This window comes from Ictalurus furcatus, chromosome 13, assembly GCF_023375685.1.
Source record: "Ictalurus furcatus strain D&B chromosome 13, Billie_1.0, whole genome shotgun sequence".
Lineage (NCBI taxonomy): Eukaryota > Metazoa > Chordata > Actinopteri > Siluriformes > Ictaluridae > Ictalurus > Ictalurus furcatus.
The window spans coordinates 27,713,037-27,727,644 of record NC_071267.1 but is presented as its reverse complement, the minus strand read 5'-3'; the positions used below and the strand labels follow the sequence as shown (position 1 = coordinate 27,727,644).

Genomic DNA, 14,608 nt, shown 5'->3' with positions numbered 1-14,608 from the left:
TATTAAACTAAGCTACACTACACCAGACTGTCATCTGTCATCACCCTTTAAGCACTTATTATTGATTTTGTTATTATAACCACTGGAAGTCAGTAGCTATGTTTCCGTCCACGTATTTTTATGCAAAAAAAATCTCCAAAACGTACACGCTCAGTTGAGACGGATCAAAAAAGTCATGTGACCTTTCCTCAACAAATCATGTGATCAGATAATTGGGTGAGAAAAATAAAAATGGCGGCGAGCGAGAAGTATGGTTGGATAGGCGGCGAGGTCCGAACATTTTTTAACATAACTTTTAAAAAACGTGACTACAATATAATTCTTGATGGAAAACATCAGTAGTGCAGATTTCCCAAGGAGTGCGAACGCAGACGATTCTTAAAGCATACGAGAAACCTTTACTATATGTATTATACTATATAATTATCTATAATAATAAATTATACTGGAACGAAGAGCCACAGCGGCTTCCCAACTTCCACTTGCTTTGATTCTTTGTTCTCTTGAAATCGAAACGATGTTTTATTCACGAACGTTTTATGCTGATTTTCAGATTTTTCTCATATGGTAAATTCACGACTTGGATGGAAACACAGCTAATGAAGGAGATTTCAGGTTTAAACCTCAAATTACATTTCCAAATGTTTCTTTCTAATTGTTTAAAATAACTCACAAACTATACATGTTTTTTTTTTAAAAAACAAAAAAAAAACAAAAAAAAAACCAACATGATTTGTGCAGAAATCGCGCTATAATGAAGTTCATAAAAGGTTAACGAAGCCATCGTTACGATTCCTCCATATTTGCGCTCCATGGATGTCAAAAGAGCACGTCTCTTAGATAGTTTAATCACGTTTTATTGGCTAGACGCGGGATAAGCCAATCGGGAGCAGGACTGAAATCAGGACTGAAAGCTACTAGCCGGTTAGCTACACTCCGAACTCCAAGTGATCAACGAAGAAGTGCAGAAGGAGAAAAAAGAAACGTAGATCTGGTGTTAGAAGAGAAAATGTCATTTTATCTGCTTAAATTCCTATTAATGGCATCTCATTTGAATCATTTTGAGTAGAACTGTAATAGAAATGTTTTATTTTACAACACCGTTATTAATGTGGTGAGACGGGATGACGCTAGAGCATGCCTTAAATAATTCACAAATTAGCATCGACAGAATTGTACAGATCATGCATCGATTTTATTCCGTATATATTTCCTGATGCCCTCCTGTTCCTGATTAGTCTACTGCTGGGAATATCTTTCACTGTTATAATATTCAGCATATCGCCTGATAAAAGTAACGCCAAAGAACAACGATCCGCAATTTACAAAGGTAAAGCTTGGCTTTAGGGGGCGGGGCTACAGTATAAACCTTTTACTTTGGCTTCATTTTTACAAAATCAAGCAAACTCCAACCACATCACCCTCATCTGATTCTTTGTTTCCATGGAAACGGATCGTCCCACTGAGGGGTTTAAATGGGGTGTGTAGCGTGAGATGTCTCTAAAACATTTTAAAAATTGATTAGGTGTTATAACATTTATAACATTTAAAGATGGTATGATTTTTATAAGTACGGTTGCTAGTTATATTCTAGGTGTTTGGGGGATTTTTTCACATCATGAACATACATTGTTGCCTGGCAACCATGGCCTATAAGGTCTGTCTGCAGATCCTAGACCAGAGAAGCGTGACATTGAGTCCATGTAGGAAAAATGGGAAGGACTTTGAGACCATAGGTGGGGGTGTGGGCGTGTCTTTGAGCCCATATATGGAATTGATGGCCGCTCTGAGTGGGCGGACTTTAAGACCTTAGGTGAGAATGTAGGTGTTTCTTTTGGTCTATAAGTATTCATTTCCATATATTTTCAGTGACTCTGTTAGCCAACTAGCTAACCTGAGCTGACCTGAGAGAACGATTTTTAAAGGGTCTGTCCATGAGTCCATACATAGGCGCAATGACACGCCCCCTCTAGGACACTCCCATTTGTCCCACACAAACATGCCCATTTGTCTCCCATTCAAACACCAGCATCTATCCCACTCAAAGACACGCCCATTAATCCCACTCAAAGACACGCCCACTGGTCTCTGTCTGCAGACACACACACCACAGCATCCATCAAACCTCCGCCTCAGCAGTCAATATTACTGTAAAGACTGTACAGAGGAAACGCCGGAACGTTACTTCCGGGATAATACATCGGAAAAGCCGCAGATCTCGGCATGGGAACGCCGAATCCGGCCAGAGGCATCCCGATCAGAGTCCGAGCCGCTGAGGGCGCCGCGTGAGCCACGTGTGCGGCCTCGAGCTCTGCGGCAAGCTGCCGTTTCCACTTGTTCCTCCGGTTCTGGAACCAGGTCTTGACCTGCGTCTCGCTCAGGTGCAGACTGGAGGCCAGACACGCTCGCTCAGCGCTGCTCAGGTACCGCTTAGCGTCGAACGCTGACTCGAGCTGGAACACCTGGCTCCGTGAGAACACCGTGCGTGTCTTCTTCTTCGCTGTGTCTCCGCTGCTGGATTTGTCAACAGTGCCTCCAGTTCGCTTCTCACTGCACGGACTCGGTGATCTTCGGTCATCTTTATTATTCTTGGTGCGGTTGTGCAGCGTGCGCTCCTTCCCTTCTGATGAGGGTTTGTTTACTGTAGCGTCTAAGAGACATAATGTGGAGGGAAAAAAAACAGTTAGGCTAATAATATGCATTTATAAATATATTTAATGTGCATCAACACCAGGGGGCGCTAGAAGAAATTTCAGCCCCCTGTACTATTCCTATAGAGTGTATCTTTATTGAACTTTTACTCTACCCTACAAACCAACATGCGATTTTCTCAGTTTTATGCAAATTAGGTATGACAAATCCAAGCAATTGGCTCGAATGATTCCCCGGACCGATCCTACGCCGTTTCTTCAGTTCCCCTGCAATTAGTTCCCACAAAAATGGAACAATAACCGTAGTTTCATCTCCTCCTGTCATATTCGAGCTCTCAGTAAATGTGTACAGAAACATTAACAGATCTAAAATAAAGCTTGGAAGGAAGTAGCAGAGGTTGTTGGTGTGCCAGTTAGCTTGTTTTGCTAATCTATTAGGAGAGCGAAGCTAGTACGATGTTGTTCACGTAACATGTAAATCAACCAATCAAACTAATTCATCTTGAACTAGTTTTACTAGCTTCAGAAGCTATGTACAGCTACTACCCTTTCTCGTCAGAAAACGCTAGACAGGCCACGCCCTTATGTGACAACAGTAGCACTCGGTACACGCCCGCAAGAGACAAACTACAAGCGGAACGAGCATCTAGTGTGAACGTAGTTACTGTACAAGGTAAGCGTACATATTAAAGGTACAAAAGATAAGGGCGCCACCCCAGTGAGTGAAACAGGTTAATACCCCAAGCCCCACCCCCAACTCCGGACCCCAGTACTCTTTCATACTCAAACGTTATACCAGCGGTTACTGTTACTCTTCTCTTTAATTATCCAACTGTTTAGATTTTATAGAAATACAATTATTTTAATAGTGCAAAATGATCAGTACTGGTCAAAATGGAGACCTTTTTTTTGCTGAAGATTGCGAGTTGAAACGAGATTATTTATAGATTCAGTTTAGGGTTAATGTCTTACAAATCATAAAATTGTTTATGATTATTCTCTTCTCCAAAAATGGGTTGTTTAAGCTTGTTGTTGTTGTTATTGTTGTTGTTGTTGTTGTTGTTGTTGGGGAAATCACTTTGCCCTTTTAATGAAAATGTATAAAATAGTGTTCAGACCGTACAGGAGTTTTTTGTGCTTTTTGTGTGGAAAACTACTCGAATTGGCGAAATTGCAATCACACGAAATTGTTTTTTACGGTTTTTCACAGCGATGTTTGTCGGTAAACGAGACGTGTTAGCTGTACTCGTGTGAATCGAAGAGGGCTTTAGCTGAACGCGCGTCGTGATGACGTCACATGACGCGTCTCGGCCCAAATTTTGACAAATTTCAGGGGCAGTGGTGGCTTAGTGGTTAAGGCTCTGAGTTACTGATCGGAAGGTCGGGGGTTCAAGCCCCAGCACTGCCAAGCTGCCACTGTTGGGCCCTTGAGCGAGGCCCTCAACCCTCTCCACTCCAGGGGGCGCTGTATCATGTCTGACCCTGCACTCTGACCCCAACTTCCTAACATGCCGGGGTACGTGAAGAAAAGAATTTCACTGTGCTGTAATGTATACGTGACCAATAAAGACTCATTATTGTTACCGTTAAATTGAACATTCCTCAGAATATTGTGAAGCTTGCTTGACTTTTCGTTCGTTCGTTTCTGTGATCGCAAAATCACGAAATCCTGGAGGGGCTGAGTATTTAACCTGAAGGATGATCAGCCTGTTGGTGTTTAATGATGATTTACTCGGTGTACTCAACTCCTTCGGTTCTTCATACTGACTGTTCTGGGTTCTTAAACAACATTTCAGTGTAACTTTGTTTCATGGATTGTATTTACTGTGGCCATGAAGCACTGTTCATGTAGGTAATGTGAACATTTAAGATAGGAAAAGATTCTTCTGATCATCACGGCAGTGACAAAACAGTTAGTAAAGAACTAACCATGCGAAGGTTTCTAAAAATTTAAACAAATACACTTCCTTATGGTTGCACCACAGATTGATTCATTTCCTGAATAAAACCCAAGTCTTCCCACGACCGTGCACCGTCACGCTGAGTCATCTTGTTCTCTTTTCTCTCATAGAACACAAACCAGTTACTGCGGAACAATCGGGACATTTTCCATCAACACTTCTCCTTGTTTTAGTCAAATGACATTACGGTTAGATATTTTATGTTTGTTTTTAAAGTTATCAAGCTTTCGATTAGGAAATCGACCACACCCCTCTTGTTGATGGTCCACTCTGTAGCTTACTCGTCACTCATGTGGGACTCGTTGCTGCTAGTGTGTACCTAGAAGAGTCGAATATACGAACAGCGTACCTTAAATAGTCATATAAAGGACCTTTAAACCTTTAAATCTTTATTCTAAAAGGACCACATGCACCTGCCCAGGTGTAAGATACACACTAGAGGTGCAGAACATTTACGCTTAAGTAGAGAGAAAAAAAGGAAAAGTATATACAGTTTGGTATCTTTATTACTGAGAGCACACTTTATAGTGATCACCAGAATCACACTGCTAATGAACAAATACACAAACAAACAAATAAATAAATATGAATATTATTAATTAATATATTGTTTAATTATAGCTTATATTAGTATTATTAATAATAACATCACTGAGAGAGATGAAAGTTTCCTAACAACTCTTGACTCTTTATAAAGTGTGTGTGTGTGCGTGTGTGTGTGTGTGTGTGTGTGTGTGTGTGTGCTCTACCATGTCTGGACCAACAAGACCATCCTGACAGTGTTTTTTTTTTTTTTCTTTTAAATAAAAACTTTTTCCTAAGATTGATACTATTTCGTTGAGGATTCCGAGATGTTCCGAGATTCCACGCTGCAGTGGTTCTGCAAGTGGAGGAGTCTGGAGAACCCGGGGAGGGTCTGAACATCCAGGGGTCAGTGGTTTGTATTTCGTTAGGCCTACAGTTGGAGTTAGAGTGGTGGAAATCGCCAGCCGTATTAACCAAAGTGATTAGATTTAATTACTGAGATCTTCTGAAGTGAACAGGTTTAATCCAAATCTCAAGAACTCTATAAAAAGTCTATAAACTGTACAGTAAGTGTGTAAATTATGTATAAATAATAACTGGAGCCGAGATGTTAGTTTGGCGCAAGGTTCAGGAATTAAAAGTGCTTTGGCTTCAGTAAATAATTAGAAAGTTAATGATAAATAATAAGGATAAATATTTGAAGAGTTGGAATTTTTTTCCTTTAAAAAAACAAAAACCAAATCTGTGTTTAGGAGATCTGTGGAATTTATTTGACATTTATTTAATGCAGTATTTCATACAGTGGACATTTGGGATCATCTGAGTTTAGATTTCAATGATTAGAGGCTAAATCAAAAGAAATCCACATCATGAATGTGTAATGTTTATGATTCTGCATTATTTCTGCGTCACTGTTTAAATCGAAGCAAGTGTGTGATAGTGATCATTTAAACTCAGAGTTTTAGCTCTTGGTGGATTTGATTAAACATCAGGTTTTACACAAACTTGTGGAGCTCGAGCGCACGCCGTCATTACAGCAGCAGCAGCAGCAACAACAACAACAACAACAAACGTGGAGAAGAAAAAATACTTTCTGAAATTGATGTAAACATGTCAGAGATTCTACTTTTCACTCAGATTGTTATGGTGACGAGAATGCAAATGCTGAGGAACAGTTTTGGATTTTAGTGTCGTGGTGAAAATCGTAAAAACACCCGAGTGTGTGTGTGTGTGTGTGTGAGAGAGAGAGAGAGAGAGAGAGAGAGAGAGAACGTGTGTGTTGGAACAGAAAATATTTTTTGCTTTAAATATAAAGATAAATATCAGATGCACTCACTCGGGCGCGTTTTGGAGGAGAGTGTGTGTTGGAGTTTGCAGAAACACTCGGTGCTGCTGCACTCCTCCTCTTCAGCGCTGCAGCCGTCCGAGGACACCGAGAGCGCGCGCCTCCTCTGCGCCACCGACACCGACACCGCCGCCGCCGCTGCTGCTGCTGCTCCTGCTGCACGCGATCCACCTGCACCTCCACCTGCACCTGCACCTCCGCTTCCTCCGTCCTGCCTCGCGCTCTCCGCCGCGGTGCCCAGGATGGAGCGGATGGTGAAGCTCGGGGCTGGAGACTGATTCATCATCATCATCTTCATCATCATAATCATCATCATCACCACCATCACCACCACTTCAGCCGCATCGCTCACTCACCACGCGCTCCTTTTCATTTAATGAAAATAAATAACATTAATATGTTGATTGTTTTATTTATTTTTCCAGTCTAAATCCTCGTGACTCCGGATGGAGAATCCCCTCCTCGTGCACGCGTGCCTTCTCTCCTTCTCTCCTTCTCTCCACTCCGACTCAGGAGTGTGTGTGGTGCTTCATTTTCTTTCTTTCTTTCTCTCCTTTTTTTTTTTGCATGCATGCATGTAGATAGGTAGATAAATGCAGTGCAATGCAATGCGCAACATGGAATGCCTCCAAGCACGAGCCAATCAACGCGCTTTAAAGCTCAACCCGAGGGAGGATTTCCTGCAGAGGACAGAGTGGGAACACAACTCCGCTATAGCAGCGCCAGCAGATCTGTTAAACATGTCTTATAATAATAATAATAATAATAATAATAATAATAATAATAATAAATGTAATAACACCCTAGCCTGCACAAAGAAAGGCTTCTTCCGGTGGATTTTTTAAAACACACACACACACACACACACACACACACACACACACACACACCTGCTGTGTAACTACTGCACCATTTACAGCGACAATTCGTGGATAAATGCCGTGTTTTATCCAAACACAGGACTTTCAGGAACTTGCTGATGAGGAAATCGTGTGTGTGTGTGTGTGTGTGTGTGTGTTAGGATTTAGCGATGAGGTGCGCTGGTATGTCCCGGTCTCTCTGTGTTGGCCAGGCAGCAAAGTAGGCCAACTATCCACACACACACACACACACACACACACACACACACACAGAGTCTTCTTCACACAAATGAATAAAAGTAAAGTATTATTATTATTATTATTATTATTATTATTATTATTACACGGCGTGTGTGTGTGTGTGTGTGTGTATGTGTGTGTGTGTGTGTGTGTGTGTGTGTGTGAAAGAAAGAAAAAAAGAAAACTTAACACATAACTGGTGTCTCATGAATTTTAAATAGATGAAGGATTTAACGTGATTTCATGCACCAATATGAGCGTGGGAGATTATTATTATTATTATTATTATTATTATTATTATTACAAACATGTAAAAAATAATAAAACACATTAAAGCTCAGTGCTTATTGGTTTCTTCTTTATAGCTAGTTTCTATTATCCGGTTATTGTTTTTTTTTTTTTTTTTTTTTTTTTTTTTAATAATAATATTTTATTTATTTGCTGGTGCCGCAATTTCCTGTAGAAGAATTTTCCATCATGAAGAATCAACAACACGATGCACATGATTCAGCTTCAAGTCTTCACACAACCAACCAGATTATTGATCCTTACAGTGTTTTTATGGGTCACTTACTGCACACCGAACCTTTCTGACACCTTTATTTCCTTTGTTTACTTTAAGCTGGTTAAAGCTAATATGATCAGTCCTGTCAAAAGGTCCGTGTGAGTAAATATAAAATACTAACAGCACTATGAGATGTGTATAGATGTACAGTATGTACTGCTCTGACTGGGTTCTGTAGAATAAACAGGTTCAGTGCTGACCATGGAGAGAAGATTAATGCACATTAGTGACCGGAAATCAATATCTCAGGAGCAGCGGTGTGTGTGTGTGTGTGTGTGTGTGTGTGTGTGTGTGTGATACACTGATCTCAATATCTCAGTGTGTGTGGAGCTCCAGTTTTCAGTAAAACACAGATTACACACTCATTATAACCTGCAGGTAACTTTATACTTTAGTTACTGGGTATTAAAAAAAACAAATCACGATTATATAAAAAGATAATTTAAATATTTGTTTAACATTTATGTTTTTATTTTCAGTGAAAGTTTCAGTTTAAAATGTTAAAAGTGTTTGATAAAGAGCTTTACCACCTGTATGATGGTTTTTATACTTTATACTATATATATATATATATATATATATATATATATATATATATATATATATATATATATATATATATATATATATATATATATACATATGAATAACCCTGAGTCATAACCATGAACACACTGATTATAACTCACGTGAAATCTTAATATACACACAATTATATACACACAATTTAGAAATTATTATAAATATATATGAATACTATATATATATATATATATATATATATATATATATATATATATATATATATATATATATTTAAATATAATATACACAATTACATTAATAACAAAACTGCATATAACGTTTATTCTTACACTATTATATTTCTGTAAGGCCGACATATCACATAGCATAACAAACTATTTATTAATCATGTAGTGATTGTTTTTAAATTTGCTGCTATTTATTTCTTTCGAATGCCTTTATTAACCATTAATTATTTATCCATCTGTCTTTTATAACTGAGACACAGAAACAACTAGAAAACCAACTATTATAGAAGTCGATAATAATAATAATAATAATAATAATAATAATAATAATAATAATAATAATCTCACACGCGGAAACAATTCGATCAACCAGTTTTATTACAGCAATACAATATCAAAATCTGTTTCATTATACACAACATTGCATTTCTCACCAGCATGATTTATGTATATTTACAACACCCTTTATATCTATATATATTTATAAATATGTACACTGAACCGGGCTTCCCAAAAAAATAGAGGAAAAAAAAAAGAAACAAACAAAAAGGAAAAAAAAAGACCAAAGCAACGCGGATGGATGGATTTAATGCAAGATTCATGACGTCATTGGTATAAAGGTGTAAGACAGGTGATTGTCCGCACACTGAAGCTCTGACTGCAGTTACTCAGTGTGTGTGTGTGTGTGTGTGTGTGTGTGTGTGTGCGGGGGGGAATTCTAATGAAAACATTTTTATATACTTAAAAAAAAAATTGAAACGCATCCATCACCGTTTCTGGAGCTCTCATTTATGTGTTTGATATGGCCAATTATATAATAATAATAATAATAATAATAATAATAATAATAATAATAATAATAACCTGCTGAGTTGATTTTTTTTTTCAGCAGTACAAACAATGTTTTATTTATTTATTTATTTGTTTATTTTACCTCCTTTCTTTATTTTATTTCATTAGAAACATTAGATGACGGTGGTCGCGTTATAAACCGTTCATGAATTGGGGCAGTGAGTGATGATGAGCGCGAGCGAGCGCGGAGTTCATACGGGTCTGAGCAGCGGCACGGCGGCGACCACCGGATGTGGATAATAGACCGGATGTGGGAAGGTGAGGAGAGGCTGGCCGGCTGTGGCGTGGCTGGACGCGGCGCTGGCGGTGTCGCTGGCTGAGCCCTCGCGGTAGAGCACCGGGACCGGGACCATGCGGCGCGCGGCTGTGTGACTCAGACTGGCCGCCTCGAGCTCCGCCGCCAGCTGCCGCTTCCACTTATTGCGCCGGTTCTGGAACCAGATCTTCACCTGAGTCTCGGTGAGCTGCAGGCTGGAGGCCAGGCACGCGCGCTCGGCGCTGCTCAGGTAGCGCTTGGCGTCGAAGGTGGACTCGAGCTGGAACACCTGGCTGCGCGAGAACACCGTGCGCGTCTTCTTCTTCCGGCACGGTGGCCGCTTGTCCGAGCTCTCCGCCGCCGCGCCCGACGCTTCCCGTGCGTCGTCGCGCTTCGGCTCGTCCGTGTCGCTTTCCTCCAGGAGGATTTCATCCACGCTTTTGCTCTCCTCGTCCTCTTTGGCGTCCGGTTCTAACGCGAGCCGCGGCTCCGGTGAGTCTCTGTCTGTACCGGACGCCGGGGATAAGTCTCTAACCGCCGGCCTCTCTGACACTGTAACGACACACATCCGGTAAACACACAGGGGAATATTCACACACCTACACACTGCACACTTCAGTCACACGGAAATGCAACACATTTGAAACTAAAGTGTTCCGGTACTTCGGATTGTTAATAATCCAGACTCCTAAAGTTCTTGAAACAGGAATTATTACTCTAATTATCTCCCAGAAGCGTTCCTCTAGAGAAACTCTCAAAAATACAGCTACCAAACTCTTCACTCTTTCATCCATTTGTAGAGTAAAGGCGAAAAAGTGTAAAGCTGAAAGATACACACTAAAGGTACCAAACCCGACCTTTATGGTACTAAACCAGCATCAGGGTAAGGTTCAGTTTGGTATCTTTATTTCTGAGTCCTACAGATAGTCCAGCAGGACTCCAGGGTCTGAGCTGCCAATATTCTCCATGAACTGTTCCTAAAAGAACATCACAACTTTATTTATTTATCTATTTAAAAAAAAAAAAAAAAAATTTAAGGTAGACTAAATAGTTCTCGAGTCGGTTCCTCTGGGAAACACCGCAGGAGATGGTTCTCTCTTCCTGAAACCGTGCGAGAATCTCAGAATGCTTCATTCTCTCATTTCAACATAGAAACGCCTTTTGTTTTGTAAGAAATCTGTTCAGAAAATAAAATAAATGTTCTAAACCAGGATCTTTTTAAATCTTCAGCACCATCATCAGCCATCTAAAGAAATCTGAAGGAACCTTTTTCTTTCCGTCTAAAAATACAATTCGGTCGCCATCCAAAAAAAAAAGTGCTTTCGTTGCTTTCTTCTGCTTTATTTGTTGAATTGAATTCAGATTAAATTCAATATTGAGTGTAAATTTGAGCACAGGTAGCCTAGCCTTTACATTAATACCGACTAATATTACCGATCAGACATCTTAAATATAACCAGTGTTTAATTATTAGCCAAGCCTATTTTTAGCTAGATATTTTTAGCCCCTTCAACAGCGCCATAAATTGCTGTCTCGTGATCATGAGCTCAACAGAGAAGTGCTGATTTCATCCAAAATGTTAGAAACCAATGTTAAAAAAAAGAGCCATTAATTGTTGATGCTAATTTGACTGCTTTCTCTTGATCGCAAATATTTGCCAAAAAAAAGTCTTTAGCACAATTTAAAACAAATAAAACAACAAAATTAACAGTAAAGTACCTAAAGTATTTATAAAGCAGCTTTCCAAAATATTGTGACCAACTTTAGTGAGCAAAAAATCCCAGAAAATGACGAGAATCCAGTAAATAAATATTACCCGCTAATTATGGCGGCCTGTTTTTGTGTTAATTTGTTGTCGCGAGTGTTTAATATCAGCTGGTTAATCTCTGGCAACCCGCTTAATAATTAACGCATCATTTATTACATTCAATTAAATTAATAATGAATGAATGAAAACGCGACATTTTAACGCAAGGGCAGAAAAAAAATGGACATAAAGACACTGCAGGTGTAAAAGCTGATGTAACACCGCAGGCTACGTGTTAGAGATTATGCAAAGTATTTTATTTATATTATTATTAGAATTAATAATAATAAATAACGTAATTCACCCGCATTCACACAGGGTATATTTTATATGTAGACCTTATAGATAAAATGTTTAGATTTATGATCACGTGGTTTTTGCAGGGTTAATGGAATTAGTCTAATAGGCTAGCACAAATAAATTCCCACCTCTTTAATTCTGCACCGATGGTCTATTTTTATTTATTTATTTTTTAAAAAAATTTTTTTATATATATGATGGATCCAAATAGACACTGAAGACTTGAGATAATTCAACGTTAGGATGAATCCAGCACCTACAGCACCTACTGTACAGTCTCAGAATAAAAGCGGACTAAACTGTACCATTCCTTGTTGCTGGTTTGGTACAAACACAACCTTTTGCGCCTTTAGGTTATATATGTACCTTAAATCATTTTGAAAAGGTAGGCCTACTACATTTCCAGCTGAAAGATAGATGTTAACGATATCGACTGCACTGTAGATAAGGGTACTAGCCCCGACGACAAGTACAGGTACCCTTTTTCTTCTGAGAATGCACTAAACTGTACTTTTCCTTCTCACTAGGGTGCTACCTTTATCTTCTGTACACTTTATATACACGTTACACGTTTAATATCTATCTTTCACCTGGACATGAGGAGGTAGCCTAGTACCTTTTAAAAAGATGAGCTTTCAGAGGAAAGCGTTACAGGTGCATCAGTGCTGCTTCAGATCCAGTGATGTGCCTTAAATTATTTGTAAAGATACAAAGATGCCTAAAGTAAAATAGTACCGAAAGCTACAGTTTAGTATCTTCTTCAGAGAGTCTAGACATTACTAATATAATATAATATAATATAATATAATATAATATAATATAATATAATTTATAATACACATTTCCATTTGAGTAAAAAGAACAAAACAAAACAAAATAATAAACTGGACCTTTACGTATCGCTGATTTGGACCAACCAAGGCTGCGTCTTTAGTACCTTTAGTGTATATATTTGTAGCTTTAAAATGATTTAAGGTATTACATAATTTGACATCCATAAGGACCACTTTAGAGTAAGGTGTACACCTTTCCAGGTAAAATACACACACGCACAAGAGAAGAGGTACCAAAGACGAATGCTTGAGAGTACCACTCCAGACAGAGACAAGGATTATTATTGGCTAGTACCCTTTATTTTCTGCGCGTGTGTAACGATTAAATGATATATGAATTAATTAAAGGTCCAGCACATGTATCTTACAGGTAAAAGATAGGATATATAGGCTACTAAAGGTACCAAGATGCAGCACTTGATGGTAGAGTCTAGTTCCGTGTTATTTCGAGTGTACTCATGGTATTTGTGGTGTTTCTGCTGGCTGTGAAGTCTGACCTGCAGTTCTGTGTAAGTGTCCGTACGGGTACCACCAGTGAGCCGCTAATCCAAACCTCTGCACCGGCAAATCAAACCGCGGAAAACTCAAGTCTCCGACGCGAGACAGGGAGAAGCCGTGCTCCAGGAGTCCTTTGGTGGAGTTCATGATGGCTTTGGGTTTGATCAGAGTGGGCTTGCTCTCGCAGTTCAGCAGATTTTTGATGGAGAACGGAGAGTCTTTAAACGGGCGAGTCTCCGGCGTTGTCTCGGCCATTGGATCACCATAAAAACACGCACAGTCCTCTCTCCTCGGGAAGTGTCTCGAGAGTCAAATATCAAGCTTTTAAGAAGCTTTTAAAGATTCCTCACGCGCTTACAAAATAAAAATAAAAATACATGCGAAGATCAACCTGGATAGATAGATAGATAGATAGAGAGATAGAGAGATAGATGGACGGATGATGAATGGACGCGTCTGGAGGGTAATGATGAAATCAAAATGTCATCCAAGTTAAATGCGGACACTGAGCTCTGAGCACAATGGCAAATGGGATTTAAGGAGGAATAATATGGCTGAGAGAGAGAGAGAGAGAGAGAGAGAGAGAGAGAGGGAAAGAAGGGTGGGAGGAGAGACGTGTGTGTGTGTGTGTGTGTGATGCTCCGCCCTGTGTGTGTTATTGGTCTTGTACTACAAATTAGTCAGCAGCAATTAGACTACATCCTACACAGACATGACGCTACCCAGGGCTACAAAACACCACGTGACCGTTATAACACCCTAATTAACACTGAAATTAATTTATTATTAATAATCCGCTGCGATTTCTTTAATTTATAGCGCATTCAAAACACTCCATCTATTCATTTCTAAATACACCCCCCCCTCCCCCCACCATGCTTTTTATTTTCAGTGCCATGGCATGGGGGTCAAAACTAAGTGATTTGTTCAAATGTATTTTCGTACATTTAGAATAAATAGAAATCGAGTATGATGAATGAGATGAGAATAGATGGTGCAGTGTAAACGCTTTATTAAACACTTATATATATATATATATATTTCCCTCAGGTCAAAGAAATGTAATTGTTGTAGCCGTTGAGCTTTAAAACCCAACATTTTGTAAAGAATGATCAGTTAGTAATTTAATAATCACGCATTCT

The 14,608-nt window shown here is 39.3% G+C and overlaps 2 protein-coding genes across 2 annotated transcripts; both read right to left on the bottom strand.

Annotated features, from left to right (window-relative positions):
• Positions 1-1,556: 1,556 nt before the first annotated feature.
• On the bottom strand, positions 1,557-6,780 carry LOC128616588 (homeobox protein HMX2-like). Its single transcript, XM_053639195.1, has 2 exons — positions 6,474-6,780; positions 1,557-2,650 (listed from the first exon to the last, which is right to left on the bottom strand). Exons 1-2 carry the CDS (start codon positions 6,778-6,780, stop codon positions 2,133-2,135), a joined length of 825 nt encoding a protein of 274 aa, XP_053495170.1. The 3' UTR covers positions 1,557-2,132.
• A 3,183-nt stretch (positions 6,781-9,963) lies between these two features.
• LOC128617022 (homeobox protein HMX3-A-like) lies at positions 9,964-14,311 on the bottom strand. Its single transcript, XM_053639961.1, has 2 exons — positions 13,466-14,311; positions 9,964-10,580 (listed from the first exon to the last, which is right to left on the bottom strand). The coding sequence occupies exons 1-2, from the start codon at positions 13,719-13,721 to the stop codon at positions 9,964-9,966; spliced, it is 873 nt and encodes a 290-aa protein (XP_053495936.1). The 5' UTR covers positions 13,722-14,311.
• Between the last annotated feature and the right edge of the window lie 297 nt (positions 14,312-14,608).